General features: G+C 38.2%; 2 protein-coding genes across 6 annotated transcripts in view; one reads left to right on the top strand and one right to left on the bottom strand.

The window, feature by feature from the left end:
- Window positions 1-5,537, top strand: part of LOC117950304 (interferon-induced protein 44-like) — a 20,593-nt gene extending 15,056 nt beyond the window's left edge. Inside the window, exons 1-9 of one of the 2 annotated variants that reach the window (XM_034881222.1) lie at window positions 422-530; window positions 1,162-1,206; window positions 1,333-1,816; window positions 2,439-2,487; window positions 2,651-2,846; window positions 3,252-3,404; window positions 3,516-3,687; window positions 4,051-4,151; window positions 4,423-5,537. In XM_034881222.1, the coding sequence (XP_034737113.1) occupies window positions 1,345-1,816; window positions 2,439-2,487; window positions 2,651-2,846; window positions 3,252-3,404; window positions 3,516-3,687; window positions 4,051-4,151; window positions 4,423-4,617 (1,338 nt within the window). In that variant the 5' untranslated portion in view covers window positions 422-530; window positions 1,162-1,206; window positions 1,333-1,344 and the 3' untranslated portion in view covers window positions 4,618-5,537. Of the gene's footprint in view, window positions 1-421; window positions 531-1,161; window positions 1,207-1,332; window positions 1,817-2,438; window positions 2,488-2,650; window positions 2,847-3,251; window positions 3,405-3,515; window positions 3,688-4,050; window positions 4,152-4,422 lie in introns of those variants that run through there. The other variant, XM_034881223.1, reaches the window with a different exon arrangement.
- A 2,258-nt stretch (window positions 5,538-7,795) lies between these two features.
- Window positions 7,796-24,806, bottom strand: part of rabgap1l (RAB GTPase activating protein 1-like) — a 113,551-nt gene continuing 96,540 nt past the window's right edge. For 3 of the 4 annotated variants that reach the window (XM_034881179.1, XM_034881180.1, XM_034881181.1), the window contains 7 exons: window positions 14,734-14,826; window positions 11,689-11,799; window positions 11,305-11,409; window positions 10,444-10,527; window positions 9,927-9,998; window positions 8,841-9,041; window positions 7,796-8,568 (listed from right to left, as the gene is read on the bottom strand). In XM_034881179.1, the coding sequence (XP_034737070.1) occupies window positions 8,413-8,568; window positions 8,841-9,041; window positions 9,927-9,998; window positions 10,444-10,527; window positions 11,305-11,409; window positions 11,689-11,799; window positions 14,734-14,826 (822 nt within the window). In that variant the 3' untranslated portion in view covers window positions 7,796-8,412. Of the gene's footprint in view, window positions 8,569-8,840; window positions 9,042-9,926; window positions 9,999-10,443; window positions 10,528-11,304; window positions 11,410-11,688; window positions 11,800-14,733; window positions 14,827-21,493; window positions 21,802-24,806 lie in introns of those variants that run through there. The other variant, XM_034881182.1, reaches the window with a different exon arrangement.

Raw genomic sequence — 24,806 nt, 5'->3', positions numbered from 1 at the left:
GAACCTGGCAACCTGCCTTCTCAACACAAACAATATTAATTTGCAAAGGTACAAAATAAAATAAACTGAAATATTTTTGAGAATGCATGCGTAGCCATCTTGCGCATGCGCAGAATGGATCGTGCAGGCAGGACGGATCGTGTACCGACATTAACCATTATATCGAGTTGATGGGAAAACGAAACTTAAAAGTTGTGTCAGTCAAGGCAGCTAAAATGTGTCTTTAACTTCCAATCACCTTCAAAATAAAGTGATGATTTTAGTGACAATGTGGACCTAAAGTAGGCTAAACATTTAATTCAAAGTGCTAAACACTCGAACAAACATTTCTAAAGTAATTTTGATGAAGGAAGTAAAAATCTGAATAAAACCTTTTTGTAGGATTGTTTACACAAGTTTATTTTGAAGGGAACACCTTCGTACTTCCGGTTTTGTTCAAGCCAGTAGGCTGCCAATGCGCAGCGCATCTTCATCTCTCTAAAAAGTGATTCAGCTGCGTTTGTTTTCCCTGCCTTTTTTCAAAGAAAGAGGTAAAACCGCATTATTATTTGTCATACTTTTGCCAGATTTAATTATGAAGTAGTTGCCGATAAAAACAGTTGTGATGTAGGCTATTCCAAAATACCAATATTTTACTTTCTGCTAAATGTTTGCGCACAGGCGCGGCGGTGTAATTGTTGCGTAGCCAAGACTGACGAGTAGTCAATTTAATCTTGAGTCTAATTTGTTTAATGTGAAGAGTTTCTTCATATAAATTTAGCCTAAGCAAAATGATGATAATTCAATATTAGACATGGTTTATTGGCATACTCTGTAAACACGTGCGAATTTTGTTAACCTAATTTTACCTAGCTTGAGGTAAGTTTTGTTTTGAGGAAAACTAAAGTAGCCGAGTCAAAATATGGCCTCCAAAGAGTTAAACCACAACGCTCAGTGTCAACAGAACAGGTCATCGGGAGACTGTGACAATACTTGAAATAATGACTGCAATTGTATTATTATTATTATTATTATGATTTATACAATGTTTATTGTCTTAACTTGGTAACTGAATCATCGCTGGATCCACTTTATCCCTAGCGTCAATTAATTCGAAAATAGATACACTGCTACCCAAAACAGAAATTATCTTTAATGCAACTGTTTTTGCTTTGTGTTCAGACACTTAGAAGGCTCCAGACGCCCCATTCAGGAACTTCAGCAGACCATCTGTCCACTATGAACTCCATGTTAACAAATAGTCAGCAGAAAAAACACATCTGTCTTTCTTTTTGTATTTAGACACCAAAGCATCAAAGATTTATTCAGCCTCCTTTACATACTTCAGCAGATCATCTGTCCACTATGAACTCCATGTTAACAAATAGTCAGCAGAAAACTATCTGCTCCCAGCTGGGAAGAGTGAAACTCCAGCTGCTGTACAAGGCCAGCATCCATGGTTTCACCGGGGCAGCCTTTCACCAACGATGTGACAACCGCGGCCCCACGGTGTCTGTGGGCTACAACGCCTCTGGTTATGTGTTTGGAGGCTACACCAAACAACCTTTCAGTCAGTCTGGACAGACTGTGCATGATGACCAGGCCTTTCTTTTCACCTTCAGTGGAGAAAAGCTTCTCAAGTATCCGGTCACCACTCCTGAATATGCAGTGAGAATGATAGCTAAGTCTGGTCCATATTTTGGAGATACATTAATTCTTGCCCATGGAGGCAGAGCAGTAGTCTACAGCAATCCAGGGAATAATTACAACTTCAATGCTGCAGAAATGCATGGCAATGATCTCAACCTGACTGAGTGTGAAGTCTATGAAGTCGAAGGTGATTTTTCTCACCCCCCCCCCCCCCCCCCCCCCCCCAACAAAAAAAACAGATTGTATCTTACATCAAGCACAAGGCAAGCCTGATTGAGCTCTGAACCTATAAACAAAAGCATTTTGGTTCCTTTTTTTTTTAATTAATGCACTTTACACAACAGCTTAATAAAATTGTTAATGAGCTAATAATTGTTTATTACCATCTATTTGGGAACCAGAAACCAGACTTTTCTGTAACTGTAAACCTGGATACACGTCTGACAAGACACGCGGTCTGAACAGGCTAGCTCTAGTTTAATAGCAGATAGCTATAGCTAGATACAATCTGTAGTTCAAAACAATGAACTACAAGTGTCTAAAATCTCATTATACTGTATGTTGGGCAAAGTAAGGAACCAAACAAGGGAGTGGTTTTAGCTTACAAAAATAAGCTTTTCGAAGGGATACTTTATTTTAGGTTTAATTATTTAATCAATTCATTTCATAACTTCAAAGACAGTTTATTGATCATTCATTGTGTACATTATTACAATTTAACAGATTTAAAATTTAATGAGTGGATAATAGTTAAAGAAAATGACATATTGTTTTGTAATAGTGTCTTTTTTTCCCTCTTTCTCTAACAGAGATGCCAGAATTTGAGAAGCCATGGAGGCCGATGATCTGGGAAAATGAGTAAGCTGGATGGGGCACCCCTTCCTTCATATAATACCATTACTGTATTACTCTTTGTCGATATTTATTTATATTGCACCATGTCATAATTTTCAAAAATCCTAATTAAATAATGAATAATTATATTGCATTTGATGTTTTAAAACTGCTCTTGTTTTGTCAGGAAGAGAACAGAGTTGATAGACAGTATTAAGCTCTACTGCCCCATGACCAGCTCTGTGTCCCAGGTCCGGGTTCTGCTCATTGGACCAGTTGGAGCTGGAAAGTCCAGCTTCTTTAATTCTATAAACTCTGTCTTCAGAGGCTACGTCAGCAACCAGGCCATCGCTGGCAGCTCCACCACCAGCCTCACCACAAAGGTTAGCTTCAGCTGATTTTTCCATCAATCAAACGATTGGCTCAAAGCACCACTGTGCCTAAGTTCAGCCTCCCAAAGCCACCAGCACGGCTGCAGACTTGTTGAGGCAGTTCTTTAGATCCGGCACGAGAAGTTAACAATACCTATTTAAAAAGTAGGTAGTGTTTTCTGCTCAACTTGTCTCACCAACAAAGTATCACAAGTGCGGTCTTGACTGCTACTGAAAAAGTTAATAGCTGCATTTACTAAGTGATTGACAGCAGTTACATTGGCAGTCCTACTTATGGAAGTTAAAAAAAAGTAGAGTCCTAAGTATAAAAATTACAATTTGTATCATGACTAATTTTCACCATCTACATTTTGTATGATAACCTCCATTACTTACCTTTAACTTCTTACCTGACAGTTTCGCACCTACTCAGTGAAAGCTGGACGAGGAGGAAAACCTCTGCCAATCATCTTGTGTGATACCATGGGATTGGAGGAAAACACGGGTTCTGGGCTTGACGTAGATGATATCATCAGCATTCTCAAAGGACATCTGCCAGACAGTTATCAGGTAGAGTATTTTGTTACATTCAGCAGGATAATAAACACATGACGATGCAATGATGTGGTTGTAGTTTTGTTCTGTAACAAACTGTCCTTTTCTTTCACCTGTATGACTCAGTTCAACCCCTCTGCTCCTCTGCATCCGGAGGCCAGCGGTTATCGTAAGTCTCCAGGGCTTAAGGACAAGATCCACTGCGTAGTCTACGTCACTGACGCCTGCAAGGTCTCCATCATGCCCACAAAGCTGGAGCTGAAGCTGGAAGCTATCCGCAGAAAGGTCAACTTGATGGGTCAGTGGAGTTCAGTCTAACATACTGCATCCTCAGACCTCACTGAGTAAAATGTTATCTGATAAAAGTCATTAATTATACAAAAAAAACAAGTTCTCTAGAACAGTATAAATTCATGAATACAGTATATGGTCAATACATGTATTTTGATAGCAATGTTGCTTGATAGTCACAAACCATTAAAACATGCAAGCACTGCTAACAAAATACTGCAGTTTATACTACTGCTCATGTTCAGTACATTCTACAACAGATCATTTAACAACTGAAAGCTAAAATAAAATAGAAATTTGAATGAATAGTAGCATAGTACCTACACACTGCACTAGAGAATTCTATTGACCCAGAATTATTTGTTTCCAGGGATTCCCCAGCTGGTCCTTCTGACTAAAGTGGATGAAGCCTGCTCTTTCGTCTCACGGGACCTTAGGAACATTTATAAGAGTGGCTACATCGAGGAGTTGGTAAGATCAACTTCAAATAGTAGGATATATTCTGAATAAAAAAATGCCAAACATTTTTTTTACATTTTTGATACTAATGACATAAGCCACAACATGATATCTGAATTTCATTTAACTTAAGTTTTCTCTAATAGTGTGTGCAGTAAAGGCTCAGGTGTATGTTGTCGTTGAATTTCAATGAATAATAACCTATTGAAATACAATTTTTTTTTCAACTTTGTCTTTTGGTGTCAAAGAATAAAATGCCTCTTCTGAATCTCTTGTGATCTAGATGCAGGAGGTCAGTGCTCGGCTTGGTGTGCCAATGTCCTGTGTCGTTCCAGTGAAGAACTACAGCAAAGAGTTGGAATTGGACCTCAATTGTGACATTCTGCTACTCACCGCTGTCCTCCAGATGCTTCGCGCCACTGATAGTTACTTCGATGAGCTCAGTGACAGACAAAGCAACATTGAAACCAAACAATAGTAGGGATTAGCACAGGAGATTCAGTCGGGTTGATGTCAGGTCAAAGATGGCTTCCCCATTTCTAGTCTTGGTGTAGCACCAGATTGATTACACTGTACTTAAATGCCAAAATTTGCTATTATCATGTTCCATTTTCATAACAGTCGGTCAACAATTTAAAACAAATACAAAAAGTGTATAGCTCATTTTTACCTGAATCCATTGTATTGGTAATATTGGAATTGATTCAGATGTAACTGCCAGTCATGAGGTCTTTAACTAATTATCAGTTTTTGCCTTGCACATTACTCCACGATTATAGAAGCATTATACAGTTTGTTTTGTATGTACCGAATCTAATTTAACAATGTAAAGCATAACAATACTTAATAGTTAGACTACTGTTTAAAAGTTTGGAATCTCCTGCCACAAAAGCTTCATTGGGATTTTAATCACGTTATTATTTTCGGGCCAAAACTATTTCAAATGTAAATAATACATGTGATGTCTAAATTTTGCCTTTTATTTTATTTTTTAAATATATGGTAAAATAGCCATTATTGAAGGAAAGCATTCAGGTAGTGTATGTGGCCCAGATTTTGCAGTAGTTGCTTAACATTATGCATCCTAGTACAACGTAGATACTCGGAACAGTATGTGCTCCTCGGACACCCACCATGCAAATATCAAAGTTTTTGATTTTTTTGTTTCATCAGGCTTTGAAATATGTTTTTTTTCAAGTTCCTAGTTTCTCAGAGGTTTGTATTGGCATATAGAATGCGGTTTAGTGTTAAGTTGCATGTTAGCTTGTGCTTTTAGTTGAGTCAGTGACCACAAGGACAGGATGTTATGTAGTACTTGGAAACTTCCTATGTAGATCCTTTATCATTCCTAAAATGAATAACCAGTCAGTATTTTGTTGTTCAATAAAAGCTCAAAGTACATTAACAGAAAAACGGAAATTTATTAATGCAGGTCAGACAGTTACTGTACAGCAAACAGTGTTAGAGTCGGACCAGCTGAGGCGCAGTCCTTCTCTGGGTAACAGGACTGTGGTGTTACAGCAAACTGTATACTACAAATCACACCTCTAATCAGACTGGTCGCCTGCATTTGCATCATTGAAATGAACTAAATTAGAGTGTATATTATGTTGGCGGCTGTCCTCTCAGTAACAATAATCATTAGTTAAAAAATAATTATGCTCTGTGCTCAGGATAACTTTTAAACAAACGCACATCTTGAAATAGTGTTTAAAATATTGATGTCTTAGTGCACATATAAGACGAGGAGCTCTCTCCAACTTGGCCACAGTTTACATTAAACTGGTTGTACGAACAGTCACAGGTGTGACCAACAAGAATGATAAATGATAGTGAAGAAGGAATGTGCTGGAAATGCAAAACACACCTGGGAATCAATGATAGTCAGCTTCCATGTTGGAAGTCCAACTTTTCCATGATATTGATGCATTTTCTCTAGTTAAATGCCATTAAATGGTTGGTTCAGGTCGTTTGTGAGCATGGAGGAAGACCATTGGACGGAGAAGAGGGGAGGCTCTTATGGCACAGCTGATGCTCTGACATTATCAAAATGTCAGTTGGCTTTCCTCTCATCAGCAACAGGCTTCAGTCATCAACAAAAAAGGCAGCCACGTGAAGAAGGAACCATTTCAACTTCAACCACTTGGTTACATTGCAGAACACACATGACCACACACACACACATCCAAAAACACACTCACACGTAAGCATGTACACATGGGCGTGGTCAGAGTCCAAAGGCTGATTACAGTGACAACCAGAGGGGAGAATAAAGCAGGACATTTGGCACCTACACCTCAACGCTCCACCTGCTAACACAGCACTATCATGCATGTTGAAGCTAAATGGACCTTTTGGCCAATTATATTTGTGTCACACACAGACGGCAAAATAATACTTGTCCTTATTGTATATCACCGGCTAAGGTCATTACACTTATATTGGCAACCAGCGACATAAGTAGAAAGTGTTTGAAGTTTGAACTTTTCAGCTAGAAATCCCATATTAATACACAGTACAAGAGACATTTTTTTAAGCCTGAATTTAAAGAAAACTGTCAAATGTTTTATTATCTAGCCTTAAACTGGATTTTAGTTCCCACGTTCAAGATCCTACAGTGCTAGTTGGCTAGTATCAATAAATGCAGTTATTACTAATGTGTTAGCACTGAGCAACACAGCCCACCATGGACACGGGGAATATTTAGTGATTGACAAGCTGTTTCCATTGTGTAAAGTATTAATTAAAAAATGTGTTGTGTTACCCTGACAAGGAAGGTGTTGGTGCAGCTGTGCAAATGGCCTTAGGACTGTTTGGCATTGATGTGGGAAAATTGCACCCTAATCTTGCTTATTTAATGTTATACTAGCCGTTTATTTAGGGATGAATTGTGCTATGTAACGGATACTATAGAGCATATACTGTACTATAAAGTTACCTATCAATGTGCTGACTGCATGATTACTGTGATGGATTTTCTGGCTCTGTGGAAGCCATTTTTCTGTATTCAGAGACAGTTAAAAATATTTTAAAACTGAAAATGTAAAACTAAGGTTAACGTGTACTGTAATGTGTACATTTTCAACCTTTTAGGAAACTTGTACAAATTATACCAATTCCAAACGAATCATTAAAAGTATAAGAACAGACATAGAAAGGGTAAAGTGCCCGTTTCTGATAGTCTGTTCACAAAATTATGGCTGCACGCTAGAAATTATGTAGTGACACAAAATAAAAATGCCAAGTACAGGCCTGAGCTGGAACTGTGATTTTAAATCAAATCAAATTTTAAGGTGACACACCGTGAGCCAGTTCAACCCATGACCGAAGAAACATCAGGGAAAATAAAAACATGAAGCTCTCTGCAGGTTGTCACCATGGTTCTCCAGCGTTTGGACTCCCCCGGCTCGATCACACACTGTGCTTACGTCAACATCTAGAGAGATGACATTCAAATTCCAAACGGTAAAAAAAAGAAGTAAATTAACAAATAACTTTTCCTTGGGTTTTCTTTTCTTAAAGAACTGTACAAGATTATTACAAAAATCAATAATTAGTTATACATATTTATATGACAACATTGTTTACGTTATATTACTATAAAGAAATTCAACTTTTTGTGTTCTTGTTTAAGACTGAATGCAGTATTCCTTTGTCAAAGGGCTGTGGCTTTGCTGCGCTGAAGATGGTTAATGTAGTCACCATATTTCTATGCAGTGAACGTATAATATCTCTGCATATGTAGCTCAATCACTAACATTAGAAATATTGTCCAAATAGTGAGACATCTCAGCTCCCTAAAAACAATCTCACGCAGATAAAATTACTATAACTCTGCAGTAGCAATGTCTGACCACAAGGTGGAGCTACATTATTCACCTACACAAGGATTGCCATTGGGTATGTTATTTCAGCTTTCTTATTATGAGAACTCAACAAAGCAGTGTCATCAACGACCTCTGAACTCTAAATCAACTTCAAGCCTCATTGATGATTCACTGTCACCTGTCTCATCCCTGTGAAGCAGAGGAGCAAACATTTTTTTGTTCAGTCAAACATAAACATTAAGTGAAAAACAGGTGGCAGGTCCAGTCCTCCGCCTGTTTCCTCCCTTATCTTTTCATTTATTAGCAGTCCAAGAAGCTGTCAAGCTCTGCATTACCACTGGATGAAAAAAGGAATACTGCATTTCTCCACTGCTTGTTTCTTCAACTTGTGTTCCTCAGCTCTAGTGTGCATCCTGCTGGAGGAGGAGAGATGGAGGAAGGGTGGTCTAGGCGGGGCCCTCCTTTGGTGAGGACGGGGTCTGGGATGTGGAGCTGGAAGAAGAGGAGGTAGAGCTCTTCAGGGAGCCCAGAGTCTTGCTGAACCATGAGTTCTTGGCCGCCTGGATCTCATTCATCAGGACTCCCCGTTGGTGCTCGAGCTCCTGTACAGAGACAAGGAGTCAGCAAAACACTGTTTTGTGTTATGTGCTATAACGCCTTACAGAGCAGCTAGCATGGCATGGTTTGTCCTTGTTTCTTACTAAGCTAAAGTTATAGGCTTATAAAGTACTCAATGTGCAGTAAACTCAGTTATGTTAATAATAATTACAAATAGAATTAGCTACAGATTTTTCTTGGTGATACTGAATTAGATCTTTATGACTTTATCAGCTATTACTATCTGATTTCACTGTCTCTCCCTGGTGCTTCTGACCTGGATGCGGCACTTGGCCTCCACCAGTTGCAGTTTGGTCTGTGCCAGCTCCAGCTCCAGGTGCCTCAGCTGCTCCTTCAGTCCGTCCTTCTCCTCGTCCAGCGGTTCGGTGGATGTCTTGTCCCTGCTGGGGGATGCAGACTGGAGGGACCCCAGGGTTGTGAACAGGTCTCTACAGTGGTCACAGCCCAGTACTTTACTCTGCACGGGCACAGAAACACACGTATGTTAGAAGAGGTTGGTGGGTAAACATACTTTGCAGACATGTGAGATCAGGTAGAAAGTATGCTACAAATAAGTGCTGTGCTAAAGCAGGAGAACACACTTGGTGTGTTAGAATACATTGTTTTGCAATAGGTGAAACATAATATTCTTCGTTGGTTATACTGTATTTGTTACAGGCAAACCATCTCACACTTTTTGGTCTGATGCAAAATCCACAGTTTCATCACACTACATGCAGAGCTCCACCCCGCCATCTACAACCAACCTCTTTGTTGCGTACAAAAACGTAGTGCACAGTTCAGCCAAAGCGAACATGCTTTAGCAATCAATTAAAGACCATTTATACATTTACATGGTTTATCTCTGAATTAGGTTTCTTGACATCTCCTGCAAGTCACTTATTTATTTAAAAATGTAAATGACAGTAAATCTTTCAAATAACTGCTCATGACTGCCTTAGTCTCGTGTTACCATTGCCTGTGGTGAACCAGCCATCACTGTGGCATAAAAGGAAGTGTTACATTAAGACTCACTGAAAATAACATTTACACTTTATATTGTTGTCCCGCTACAACTTTGTTTCAACTGGCAAAAAATTACATTAGGGATAATGAAGAGCCCATGAAGAACAACATCACGTTTGACAAGGGCTAAATGAGCGGCGTGAGATTATTTGTGCAATTGGGTTCTATATGGGTGTGTGTGCACCAACCTATGTCTTAACTGGACTGAAAGACAGAAAAGTTCGGCAAATTGCCTTGTTCTCTGATGCAACATATTGCGGTGTCAAGAGATTGAAAGTCTCACTAACTTGCATCTTCTACCTTCTACAGTGGCTGTGCGTTAACTGTGTGATCTTACCCTGACAATGTCCAGCTCTTCTTTGGTTGCCGCCTGCTGTTTTTCCAGCCTGGTGCTCAGCTGGGAGCAAATCTGAAACACGGAGAGGAAGTCTGAAAACTGAAGATTCTTCTTCCCTTGATTTTTTAACTCTATCAAAACTTTTTTCACACACATTTCTCCACATATTTAAGAAATACTATCTGTGTTATTTTGGTTTCACCTGGTACGTTGTTCAATCTGTAATACCTGTTGTATACCTCTATGTAAACAGTTAGTGTATCAGTGAAGGAAATAGCATACATTATACAATATAAAGTAAAACAATAATCCAGTCAGAAGGATATTAATATGCTAATTTTAATGAGTACAAACGTTATTACTGTTACTACTAATAATATGCCCTATATTTACAGACACTGCCCTGCAAAGTGGTCATAAAAATAAAGTGTGAATATTGTATGAAAAGTAAATGTGGATGCTAACTTTTTTCATTTTAAAAAGAGCAGATGAATTGAAGTCTTTAAAACTGTCCAACCTGTTTGTATTCAGCTATGATCGCTGTGGTTTTCTTGATCTCCAGCTCTGCTTTTTCTAGCTCCCTCCTGAACACTTCCTTCAGCTGGGAGGAACAAAACATGACGACAAAAATGCATACCGTACATCAATGAGGAGGGTGAGCTGATGTAACACTATAACATAATGTTATAAATTTGCCAGGATGATAAAATAGATTTGGTAAGAATTAATAAAAATTCCACTGTGCAGACGTTATTGTGCAACTGTGGTTAAATAGTATACTGCATCAATCTTCTTTTAGGCATAATTATAACAAAAAATTCTGGTGATCAATAAGAATCACCACTCACAGAAAAGGTTGTGTTAGATTAAAATTTGAGCTTTAAAAAATGTTAAAGAAAAATAGAATTCCGTTGGTGGTTTAATTGCACGGTTGATCAACACTTAATGCAAACTACTTAATTTAAATAGTAAATGTAATAATATTGTAGTATCTACATAGTACCCATTTTATAGTTCTATTCGATTTCTACTCCAATTACCAGAATACATATTCTGTTGTAACAAGATGACTTACTTTATAGCCATTATTAAGCCTCCTGCTGGTGCATTGTTTTTGGTCACTAATGGAAACTAATTTAATGACTTAATTACTAATTGTGCCTTTCAGTGGAGTTTTAAGTAATTATAGCCATTAAGCACAGTATGGTACACACATAAAGTGTTGCCTCATAAACAATTGGTGACATTTCCGTTTTAAAAACAAACTACAGTATAATTAACAAAGCTTTGATTGCAAAGATCATTAAGCCGACTGAGCAAAAAGGCCTGTAGTTCGATTACCCCGAGCAGGTTAGGGTGAACAGAGCGCAGATGTTACCTGAGCTGTCTCCTCCTCCTGTCTTCTCTTCTCCTCCTCCGTCTCCACCAGACGTTGCTTGGTGCTCAGCAGCTCTTTGTTCAGAACATCAGCCTTATCTTCTGCCTGAGTGCAAGCGCACACACACACACACACACACAGATTTAATATTTCAAATATGCATTTGGAACATAGGCTTCTTATGGTGCTCTACTGCACTGTACATTTTATTCTTGTACTACTATCGGTTTGTAATTCTTTTAATCGTTTTAACTGCTCTTTATTGTTTTATGTAAAGCCATTTGAATTGCCCTGCTGCTGAAATGTAAAGCTGCCTTGCCTATGAAACAACTATTGTTGGCAGTAAGGAACAAATACTGCTATATTGTGGAATTGCTAAGCTACCTGGTCAAGGTCATTCCGAAGGGCAATCTTGCTGGTGACCAGTTCATGGGCCAAGTCGTCATTCTCCTGTTCCAGTCGCATACTGGCTTCTTGAAGACGTCGGTTTTCCCTCTGGACAAACACAAAAACACGGACAGTGAATGAATGTCTGTCATCTCAATCTAAACTGTTAAACAAATCATTATGTTAGATGTACTTTAGAACACACACACACACACACACACACACACACACACACACCTTAAAGTCCCTATTGTAGACCGTTAGTGGAGTCTCATGACTCCACTGGTCTGCCTATAACCAGTTTCACATGACGGCCATTCGTCAGTGTGACAAAACATTTAACACGGTTAAGAGCGGTCTCCTGACCATGATATCCTGTCCCCCTAATGCTGACCTCTTTTACCCTTAATTAACTTCACACACACACACACACACACACACACACACACACACACACACACGTATGCACACACGTCATATAAATAAACAGTATCGTTAAGCTGAATTGCTAGAGCTGCTTGTATGTAATGATTCAAGTATAAAAAAGCAGCTCACAAAGTTCAAACAAACACGCCCCTGAACATCAATACACAGATATTTTCATGTTGCTCTTCAGATAAAATTAATAACTTCCTGTGAGGAGAGAAATAATGTTTTTAATTTGGGCAAACCTAAATCATCTTAGTTACTGTGGATGGGAAGTTCCTCTGCAGCCGTCTTAATATCTTGCTAAAAAGTCTACTTCAGTCAGCACGGGCAATTCGCATCAACCACAACAAAATATAAAAACTCATCACACATCAAGGTTGAATGCCTAGGAATGATAAATTAAGATCGGTAAAAGCTGTAGGAACCTGTACAAAATCTCTCATATTAAAGTCTTAGTTGGAGCAGAGGCAGCTTACTGTGCTACTGTCCAGTCACAACTTCATCATATCGAACCTCCAGCAGCAGACTAAATTCTAACACGTCTTCCCAGCCTCACACTCTCTCTCTTGCTGTCCTTTCCTACCTTTTGTGCAATGCTTTTATTTTGTATTAAGATGAACGTTGAAAGCAGTTTAGAAAAAGTACATCAGTACAAAAATTAAAATCACAGATTTTTAAACATATAAAGTGAACAAGAACATTACAAACATGCAACCCAAAAACTCCAAAACTGAGTACATACCTGAATTTGGAGTGTAAAAAATATATTAAAATGTTGAATTGCTGAATTGCAGTAACCATAAAGTAAAATAACTCAAATCCCAAAAGTAATTCCTTCAATTTAAACGTGGATGGTTAAAACCTGTGCTAAATTACAAGCAGCTAAATTTCTGCTTTGTGTTCTTTTTGTCTTGTGCTCTATAAGAAAGTATTTCCACTGGCTGCAGTGACGATGGCTCTGGTCCAACATCTTATCAACAATAGAAGTCCTTCCTTCCTTCCCCCGAGAACCAGCAGCTTATACAGCGCTGCTGTCCACGCCAACATATCACTCTGGTTGGTTTTATAATTTCACTTGAATGTTTAATTCTAATACTTACTTTACTCATGTCTTGATTCATATTGATCAATATATCAATATATCATATTATTGCTAAGTGAAGGCAGGTTTCTTGTTTGTATCCTAAAATTTTGACAAATCCAAGGAAACAAGCAGATGGCTGCGAAATTTGGAATTGAAATAAATTAGTTTAAGCTTCACACCAAGCATTTTTTCAGTTTATTTAATCAAGGATTTCCATTTCCCTTACAAGACCAGACACATATACATCTGGAATATGGCTGAAATATCGGTGGAAACATTGAAACAGCATTATGAAGGTGAGGGTCAAAGAGGGGAGGGTGTTTCTAACTACTAATTGCAAAGAAAACTGTAACAAACTGCCTTCCAACACGTTTTTTGGCTTATCAACTAGCGTAACCCTGCATATCCTGATTAGGACTTTCTTTTAAGACAACATACTTTGGTCTCTAGTCATGGTCTAAAAAAATGTCATCTATTCTTATCAGCAGTTCAATATGCTGAGAACCATACAATAAACTAGCTGTCAGATGGGAGCTCTAAATAATTAGTATACTAATTTGTTGTGCCTTTCCGAGAAGCAACAGAAAGGAAGAACTGGGCCTTTACAACTTAATTGTAATTGTAAGTTACTTGTTAGAATAAATAGTACAAAAATCTCTCATTAAGAATCTGTCCACTACTTAGAAAAGCTGTATACTTAGTTTTCACATACAGTACACTAGCAGTGGGTATATATTAGAGATGAACTTTTAAAAATCATAACCAGTTCTTTAAGTTTATGAAAAATCTGAAGACAATACAAATGTAATCAGAACAGCTCTAATTATGTCAGTTAATCTATTTTGAATCTATTGCTAATAATTTCAACTGTTTCCTGAGCTGATTTTGGAAAAACAAAAATGACAGATTTAAACAAAGAGGAAAAGAAAAGAGAAAGAAATCCTGATCCAATAAGACAAAGGAAAGGAAGAGATGCTCTCTATTCACAGTCTGAATCTCTAAGTATCTGCCCCACCTCTCCTGTTTTTACATTTTGAAGATAAAGTCACTTTCAGCAGCCCGAAACATCGTACGACACCAGACGGCTTCAACCAAAAATAAATATTATAGATGATTGATAATGATAAAAGTTTGTGCTGTGGGAAAAATCACTTTTCCAGCGAGGACAGTGTCATAAATATTAAAAAAGGTGCAGTTTGACAAAACAGTATTCTATTTACAGAACATTTCTAATCTTAGAAACATGGCTAATTTTAGTAAATACTCACATCGCAAACTTAAAAATATATCAAAGTGCCCAGCATTGACTGAGCACTGCCTACAGGAAAAAGGTTGCTCTGACATGAATACACTGTAGAAAAAGTACATTATCTTATATTTTTACATGTGCGTGCAAGAGAGAGACAGAGAGAGAGAGAGAGAGAGAGAGAGAGAGAGAGAGAGAGAGAGAGAGAGAGAGAGAGAGAGAGAGAGAGAGAGAGAGAGAGAGAGAGAGAGAGAGAGAGAAAGTGTCGGTGCACATGTCCTACCTGGAATCGGTCAATGGGGTCTTCTTGTTGCAGCTGACTCTCTCTCAGTGTCTGATATTCCTTCTCAAACTTCTTCAGCTTTTTGGTTGGAACCTAAAAACACCAGAAAGGTTGTGCATGTCATTAGTTTAACTTTTATACACAGAAAGCTGCCTGATAAAATCTCATTACTGTTTTAAGAGACAAAATTTGAGATTTGTACAGCGTAACCTCAATACCGCGTAACGCGTAAGCGTTTTCCTCAATGTGGTAAAAAAAAGCTTCAGTTTTGAGATCACCAACATTAAAGAGAACTGAAAGGGTCAGAGGTTACATTACAGTCAAAACATTAACATAAAGTATATCCTTGTAACACAAGCTCAAAAGTAACTGAACTAGCTCTGAATATAGCTGCCGAAACAGTTTGGCATTGTGGTTTATGCTGCATGGTTTCTATGTTGTATTGCACAACCTGCACTTTATTTATGACCAGTACATGTTTCTGTACGTTGTTCTCCACATGTGTTATTTTCAAACTATATGATTTGAAAAGGCAAGAGACCCACATTGCAATTTAGAGTACGTTTGACTGTAAATCAGCGTCTCGCCTTTATTATTGGAATGCTTCTCAAACAGAAACTTCAAATTCACATTCCGACAGTCATTCATTTCCAACTGTCGGTGCACAATTTAGAAAATGTCACGATTCAATTCGATATAGATTTTTAGAATCACAATTCAATTCAAAATCGATTTAAGATTGAAAAACTATTCTCAATTTTTTTTTAAACATTCAGACTATGAACATGTAGTAACTTTTCACATGTGACATTATAAACGCCATTACAAAACGAAAATTTTAAAAAAATGAAGAAAAAAAAAATTGATTTTTGAAATTCTATGAATCGATTTTGAATCGATTCATTGTGTTTTTGTTGAATGAATCGATTTTTTTTGCACACCCCTACTGGGATGATGTCCAGACAGGACTCTGGTGCAGTCATGAAGCCAACAAGAGGAGCACTCTGCCTTACCATGGTGTTACCACTGCAGTTTCATTTAGTAAACAATTTGTAGCCCTGTCTGTAAAGTGCAAAATGAGAGTGATTAATTCAAAGCAACTTCAACTATCTCGATGCTCTAAAAGGTAAAAATGTTTCAAGGCACAATCGGTAATCCAAATGTAAACCTGCCATTATTCCCACACTGATTAACATGTATTTTGAATGCACAACAAAACTTTAAGTGGAGTAAAATTATGTCTGGTTCAGAAAAAATTGTCTTTTCATTCTTCAACAGGTCTCTTTCTTCACCTATATGTTCATATTTATTTAATTTATATGGTCAAAAATACCGATTGGAGCTTTAAACATTTCTCCTACAACACTATAGCTGAATCTGTTGTCGGGGTTGATGGTATGCTAATTTCTTTCGGTTTATTTTCAATGAATTCTGTCTAATTAAGTATTCTACAGCAAGTCATGATGACTTGTTAAACAATTTCCTTGCTGAAATCCACCAGAATCAATTTTCAACCTGTGACCTTAAAAGGTAACTACTGTTTTGTTTTGTTGTTAAATCCTTTTTTGTAACTCTGAGGGCCCTACTTTAACAATCTAACAGCACAGAGTGAAGCTCATTGTGCAGATGCGTTTAGGGCGTGTCCAAATGCACTTTTGTTAGTTTGACAGCAACATTTTTTTTACTAATGCGCTGTAAAAAAAAAATTGATGCTACGCTACAGACTTTAGACCAGGTTTTTGTTGGTCAATGACGCTATCACTTCCCGCTGCCTCAAGATAGCAATACCCCAACAATTCACCTGAACACACCATCCCTGTAAGACCATCAACATGGGCATGGGCCTGGGCCCATGGGCATCAAGCATGCCCATGGGCACAAAGATAGAAACGGGAACAGGTGCATTTTCTATTCAAACAACGTGGACGCAGTACGGCCTTAAAATAGTAAAGATACTTGCGTCGGACTTTGCGCTGCGCCAGGTGCAAGATAGGGCCTTTATTCTTTAACAGAAAGGTTGACCTCCTTAGAAATCCTCTCCTGAATGTTGGCAGACACTTAGAATATCAATCTGAGCCTTTCAGTGGCAAAACAAGCACCCTTGTGAAGGTAAATACAAGCTGCATATTGTCATATTAACTTACATTGTAGCTTGTTTCGCCGCTGCCGACTGCTACGATCTTGCCTAATACAGGACCAATTTCAAAGATTGTTGTTCCCATCAGTCACTTCGACACAAATACATAGGAAAATAGGGTTGGTCCAGGTTGAAAAAAATGGTAGTTGTTACCCTTTAAATTATGGCAGGCGGAATACAAAAGGCCAAAATAAGTTTAACAGTGTTCATTGACGCTAAAAAACAACACAAACATTAAAACAGAGACTGTGACGTCCTTGTGCATTCTTCTGCATCTTGGAAGTACAATTCACATGAAAATAGCAGATAAAAGTATCTGCCAAAACATAAGAAATTTTGTTAGTAAGCAAACAATTTTCTTTGTGGTGTAATTGTCACTGAAATTCTCTTTTAAATAAGCATCTAGAGACTCAGGGTCATCTAACTCCATGAACACATCAAATACTAATACACTTAACTACTAATACACCTAACTACTAATACCAATACTAATACACCCAAAATATCAGCTTTGTGGTTTCAACCAAACAGCACTGAAATATGAGACAACATTGATACAACTGTGTGTGTGCGAATGTGCTTCCGGTGGGTGGTAATGTTATCTCCCCTGTGTGGAAACAGCGTTGCCATAGCACCCACAGTTAGGGCTGGGGATTCCAGGTCAGTCTCAGTCACATTTCCCCCTCCTCCGAGACTACACGTTTCTTTCCATGAGGTGGATGTTGTAGACTTATGTATGTTTGGGTGGGTGTTTGTTCCTACTGTAATTGTGTCTGATATTTGAAGATGTGTCAGTCAGTCCAGACACAGAGCTCCTTGTGTGACTGTCAGTCTGTTTCCATTACTGACATACATTTGGCATGAATGGAGACTGTGTGTGTGTGTGTGTGTTTGTTTAAAAATGGCTGTCCTGTTATTGTTGTGTTGTCATTAAACTTTTATTTTACAAGTCACACAGCATTTGGCTGTCTCAATACTTGTACTCTGTGAAATGTTCAATAAAGTTGAATTGAATCCTACCCCCCCCAAAAGAAGTAAAAATGTCCAGCCTACAAATTAAGAACATCCGAGAGAATGAGTATATAAAATGCACCACTAAAAAAGTTAAAAGGCAGAGCCTTGTATCAAAGTTCCTTCATGAATAAAAGCCAGACGAATGAAACTGAAAACTGCTTATTCACAGTGCCTACCAAGGCAGTCGTTACCTGTCCTCCTCACTGACCTGCAGGTTAACCCTTGACCTATACAGCCCAGGAACCACTGAGGTGAATAAATGTCACACTGAAATCTATCTGGCACACAATTCCCTGACAGGTAAAAGATCTCAGACTCATTCTTCTGTTATCTGTGAGTGAAGAAAGAGCAGCTTGGTCTCTGCAGGCTCTGTTAATAATCGTTTTATTGTAACAAAACAATTGAACGTGGTGTTTCCCTGCAGGCACGGGACGTCCACCCACACCCTTATGGCACTGTGAGGTGTTTTGGATGCCAGCAATCTAATAATTAATCAAATTTTACTCATTACCATGTTTTATCTTCAGCTACAGATGGGGAAGTGACCAAATGGGCTGCCTGAAAAGAATGTTTGTCCTACTTCTTGGTGGTCAATGGGATAAAAGTAGGACTTTTTAGTTCCTGAAAGTTTTTATTTAGGAGAAAAGAAGATTTTTACATGGCAACAACAATATTTTGTAATATGTACATTGTAATTATGTTTTAGCTGAGTTTTTAAATCTGATCTTTTTCATTTCAAAAACTGTTGTGGTTTTAGTATTTGGCTCCAAAATCTTGTTTTTTCTTGGTGTTTAAAGGCCTCTGAAAAACAATTTGCCCCATTATGGTACACGTAATCTTTATACTGAAATTGGAGTGATGGAAGTATCTTGTAACCCTATACATCAGTTCAACCTTTAATTTACATACGTAGTTTATGTTTCACACAATGAAATATGACTAAAGCAGTCCTAAAACTTATCTGACACTTGTTTTTTACTTATGCTACACAACATGAAAAACAATATTTAAAAGGAACAGTTTTCTTCTGAGCCCTCCTGTTTGTTGAAACCAGTGGGCCTGAAACTGTCTAAGAGCAATGGCCAAAATGTAAAGGAAATACACAAGAGCGTGTGTTTCCTGAGATTTTTAACACCTCCAGATTATATTCCGAGACTTGAACACACCCACGCACACAAAACTAAAAGACACCTTTTGCTTGTGCTTTTCACCTCCTCTCACACAATCATTTACGGCCTTTACGCCTAAAGAATACGCCCCACAAACTAAAGACTCTGGTTGTGTCATATTTTCCACTCTTACTGGAGCTGATGTGATGGTTTGACACTGCAAACCCAAACTGCCAGTAAATAGGATTATTTCTTTCATGTTCAATATACCTACATACATTTTGTAAAGTCTTAAGAAAGCCAATAGGTTGCTTTTATTTGAGATAAAATGGCAAGTGCAAATAATTTCATGTTTTATCTTCTGTAAACACAAACCACACATGCTGCATGTGTTGTTAAAATGCTATAAAGAACTTTAAGTTCTATTAGCTATTTCATGCTGCCATGACTTTCTTTCTCTACCAATCTTTGTTAAAAAACAACTCTGCCTTAATATTAGAATAATATGTATTATCACTGAGTCTAAAATTATTGCACTTTGACTCTGAAATTATTGCACTTATTTCACCCTGATCTAAATTAGTTAAATGAATGGATGTAAATACTTTGTCCTCACAAGTATGAACCCTGATTGGCTGAGAAGAGCAGATTTAAGAGGTCAGGGTCAGCTGGAGAACAGCAACTGGTAAAGATTTGTTGTTTTGCTAAAGGACACTTAAGCATGTTGAACCTGGTTCTCCTGGGTTTACACAACACTGCTGACACAAAATAGAGAACTTCAATAAGAAAGAAAAGGCTCTTTCTCACAAACTCCAAAACATGTATGTGATTGCACAATACAGGAAAAAGTTCATATTTTTAATAAAAAATCTTACAACCTTCAATTTCTTTTTTACATGTGCACCCAATGAAGCTTAATTGTTGTTCTGATTGAGTTACACATTAAAACAGGAATCAGGCAGACAAGCTGAAGTAATGAGTATGCAACCTGCTGCTCTCTTACACCCCTAAAACACACAAACAGTACAACATGATTGTGTAATGAAATGCAAAGCAAAACTAGGCTGTGCTTACCTGTTAGAGGTGAGGCTTTTATTCAAACATACAGACTATAACTACAGCTACAATCACACATGATCCCCAACTCCATGACCTTCATAAAAAAAAAGTACATCAGACTGCTTCCATTTCTCAAAATCTGCTGCTTCCCAGCTTGTTGATATATTTTATTCTTGTTGTCAATCAAGCTAGATTAAAATCCATGTGATGTATATAAATGTTGCAAAATATGTTCTACAAAATGACAATTACAAACTCCCTGACTGGGAGAATGCTAAACCTCTATGTTGATTTTTTTTTTTAATCTTGTAACTGATATATTTCCCTCAGGTCACTAACATCACAAATTGTCAACAGTATTACAGGAGAGTGTCAAACTCCCTAATATATCCAGACATTCTCAGTAACTCTCCCCATATGAAAAACATCTCAAACTTTAAGCTCTGCTGAGTTACACAACTAGTGAGCTTGTACAGGGCTCAGCATCTTGCTCAAGGCCACTTCAGACAACAACACACATGGTTGCTGCTGATAGACACAAACTTGCAGTTTCAACAAACGCATTCTTAGACTTGCTTCACAGAACTTTCAGTGTAAATATTAAATGGCAGAGAGACTGATTCAGGTAATGGATTAAAGTCGCCTGGTGCCACAGAAAATGGTAGCAGGCCCACTTTTAGATTCTTGACCTGAATCCCTGCAGCAAAAAATGGAATTGGTCCCAATCCTCCAAGCTGAGATTGCACACTGTAATGTTATACTGGGTATTATGCCACCAGAAAGAGATGGTGTGCGTGTGGAGAAGGGTGATCTGCTCTTAGATAAAGTGTCCTTGCAAGAGTTTGAATATTGAAATAAGGAAAAACCAACTGGACATTTCAGGAAAAAGTAGGCCATGGAAGTCTATTATCCATGTGAGGGAAACAAAAAAACGGAAACGCACACACACACGCACACGCACACCTCACGTTCTCCATTCATGTCAAATTTATTTCAGTAATTGAATCAAACTGGGAGCTTTGCGTCTGGACTGACTGACAAATCTCTGTAACTTTAAACATTAAACACACTTTCAGTGGGAACACAACACACACCCACACAAACTATAAATAGATAAATCTACAACATCAACCTAATGCAAAGAAAATTTCTTAGCTACCTCCGTTTTTAAACAGATTTATAAGCAATGCCAGAATAAAAAAGAAAGAAATGATAAAGACATTAAACATTACAGAAACATCCAACAATCAAAAAGAAAGAAGCAGGGTAATTCCACTCTCTACAGCAATTCACTTATCTAAAAACTGCCAGAGATAAGGGTCAGAAGGAATATTTGGGAATATCTCCCATCAGAGTTAATTATATATATACCTAGAGAGGAATGGAAAAAGAAACAAAAGAAAGAAAGAAACAAAAGAAAAAAAGAAAAGAACAGACCTACCACAGGTCTGGGAGCTCTGAGAGGTCTGGAGTGGGCAACCAAGCGAGCCAGGGTGTCCTCTTCACCCGGTCTGTCGACTACATGAGCGTCGTATGCCACCATGATAGACACCTCCTTCATCATCTTGACTCCTCTTGCACCCAACAGCAAGGAGGAGGAAGAAGATGAAGAACAAGAAGAAGAGAGAGGAGAAAAAGTGGCGAAAGGAAAAGGAGAGGAGTGCAGCTGACAGGTCTAGATTTCTCTCTGAGAGTGGAGGAGGCGACTGGCTGCTTTCAAGAGTCGCTCAGGAGCCGAGCCCCGCCCACTGTGAAAAGGAGGGGCGGGGAGATTGAGAGGGTAGTACAACACACCTGTTTGTTTCTCCCTCTCCCTCTCTGCAACCCTAGGAGTGTCCAACAAAGGAGGATGAGTTTGCTTTTTTTCCCCTTTCCACTAACTGACTACTTCCCCCTCATTCTTTAAACATCTCTCATTTGTTTCTCTCCCTCACTCTTTTAGACTCTCTCTTTAGGATGCACTCAGGAGGTTTCGTTTTTTTCTGTTTTGTGTTGTGGGTGAAAATAAAGGCTTGTTTACACAGATAAACACTATGTGTGTGTGTGTGTATATGTGTGTGTGTGTCTTCAAAGTTCAGAGAGATAGGAAGGAAGTTGTCAGATAAACCACAGTGACTTGTCGTTTACAGTTGCACATCGTTCCAACAGTAACACCCAGGAAATGAAGTAAAAGGGACTTCAAGGCTGTCCTGGACAATGCCTCAATACTCTAGCATCCTCCCATAGGACCCCATGGTTAAAAACTACCTGACAACCTCTTTGTGGGGATGGCAACAGATTCCTCTGTTAGCGGAGACACATCAAAAACCAAGGGCTCATTCTCTCTGTATATCATCTCTCATACTGCAAGTCGTTTCAGGCCATTGTGTTTTCTCTCTATCCCAATCGTACCTGGCTGCACCATGAGGCCGATGTATACGCTCCTGTGACTTAAAGTGTCTTGTTTTTAGGCCCAGTCTCTAGTCCAAAACAGATTTACTTAATGTCTTATTTCTGATGCATTCTGTTGCTGTGTTTTATCTCCTCTATGCATTTGCATTTGAAAACAGAATTCTGCATATGATAACTATATAGAACTATATAAAGGCCACTATTGGGGAGTATTCTGCCCCAGTAAAGCGCAGATGCAAACAGATCAGTTGCATTAAAAAGGAAAGCAGTGGTAGGATAAAGTAACTTTAAATACTTTTTTCTATAGAAATGTCAATGATAGCAAAGAGTGAGTTAAGCAGAATTGTTTAACTAAAATATATAAGTAATACAAGGACCATAAAACATTTATTAGCACATAAATTATGGATGACAATTTTTTTTTTTCAATTGCTCAAAACATAAGGGAGCTATTTAAAGGTGTAGTCTGTAACATGAATATTTACCACCATTATCAATTCCAAGTACTCCTTTTGGCTAGGAAACTTTACATTTGCATGAACTGGGGTAGACGCTCCATATTCACGCGCCATCTTGAAATATATGTTAGCCGGTAAGGGACATACAGGATATACTAAAAAACAGGGTCACTAAATCATAAACTATGACCTTCACAACATACATAAAAAGGGAATATCTTTAGGAAGGTTGGCGGCATATAACTACGTGTGTTTGTACTGCTCCACTTTTCGCGTTTTTGCTGTCACATGACAAACTCACAGGTACTGCTAATGCTAAGAAAGAAACATAAAGAAAACATGGAGGACTAAACACAATGCAAATCCAAATTTCAGGAATAGGAGTCTTCTTCTTAGCCCAGAAAAAGAAAAAAAGAGCAAGAGAGCGGCTTATTAAAGCATGAAGGCTACTGTAGCTGTAATACGTACTTTGAACTGCGTGGTGCGGGAGTGTCTGATCGCAACGCTAGATGGGAGAAATTCCTACACATTGGACTTTTCCTTTTCTCTTTAAATCTTGCCCTATGAGTTATAGCTTAATAAAAGTTAGCTTAGTTCCCATAAACAAAGCTAGCTAGGCCAGCAGGTTCATCACTAATGTTAACATTTGGGGCCAGTTTCACAAAATGGTCTGTGTGTAAGTCTTCAGCCTTCATGTAGATCTTTATCCTGCTATATTCTTTTCATCTTCTCTGTAAATTATTAAAAAGTCAGTCTCTCAGCACACATCCCTCTATCTTCTTTCTTCTGAGTCTGTTAACGTTTAGCTTCTCTGTTGGAAGGATTTGGTAAAAAACGGATTAATCAGTCAAACCCTGAGCGGTCAATGAAAATAGGACATCTCTCTCCTTTTTTAGGACTGAAAAGTCATCACTCCAGCTGCGGTCTGGCGGATGTTTAAAAAGGTTGAGAAATTTAAATACTTCCCATAATCCCTAGAAAGGCTAACCAACCCTACTGCCCGTTGTGTTAATCAAGCCAAGGTGCCAGTGAATTCTTTCGATGTTTTAAGCAGCTTAAGAGTTAAGCTGATCCGATTTAGACGTCGACAAAGAAAAATATGTAAAAAGGGGGGTGAACAGAGAGCAAAGTGGCTTGGACAGGCAAATTTTCTCTTTTTTCTCTGATGGTGTTTGAACATGGCAGGTCCTCCAACACTTTTCCAAGGTTAGTATTGTATGTACTGTGGCGTGTCACTAGCTGATGTGTCATGCTGAGATCTGTTGCTAGTTAGGGGAAAAATTGGGGAAAAGTAGTGGCAAGAAAGATTCTTTCTTCGGTTAGTCCTTCTCATCATTCTATAGTCTTGTTTAAATATCACTCCCTCTGACTGACATGCTACATATACTTGTATCCACAGGGAATATCTACTTTAAAAGTTTAAAGAGTGACTTGTTTAAGGACATGACAGTAGAAAGAAGATGAAGATAAAGACTTCAGACACAGACAGAAAAACACACACACACCCAGAATTCCTGTCAGTTGACTAGATGTTTTTGTTTGTTTTTTGAACTGAGCAGGAAATGATAAAAGTTCAAGACCCAATGATTGAATGATATCAACACAGTTTATGTATGTGTGGTTTTGTGTGTGGAAGCACTAGTGGCAAGAAAAGATGGACCTGGTAATGAGAAAATTCAGAAGAGTAAACTCCTGATAAGCCTTGTCTGACAGATGAAAGAGATGAGAAAAATAAATAAATACAGCAACATAAGAGGAAAATGAAGAAAAAGTAAAAAAAAAAAAAGTAAAAGCTCATCGAGGGATGATGGAGAGATGAGCAGAGAAAGACAGAACGTGTATCTGTTTGTCTTGAGCAGCTCACTAGCTGCCTGAGCACAGTCTCTCTTCATTCAGTATTTGTGT

This window comes from Etheostoma cragini, chromosome 9, assembly GCF_013103735.1.
Source record: "Etheostoma cragini isolate CJK2018 chromosome 9, CSU_Ecrag_1.0, whole genome shotgun sequence".
Classification (NCBI taxonomy): domain Eukaryota; kingdom Metazoa; phylum Chordata; class Actinopteri; order Perciformes; family Percidae; genus Etheostoma; species Etheostoma cragini.
This window is presented reverse-complemented; position numbering and strand designations above follow the sequence as displayed.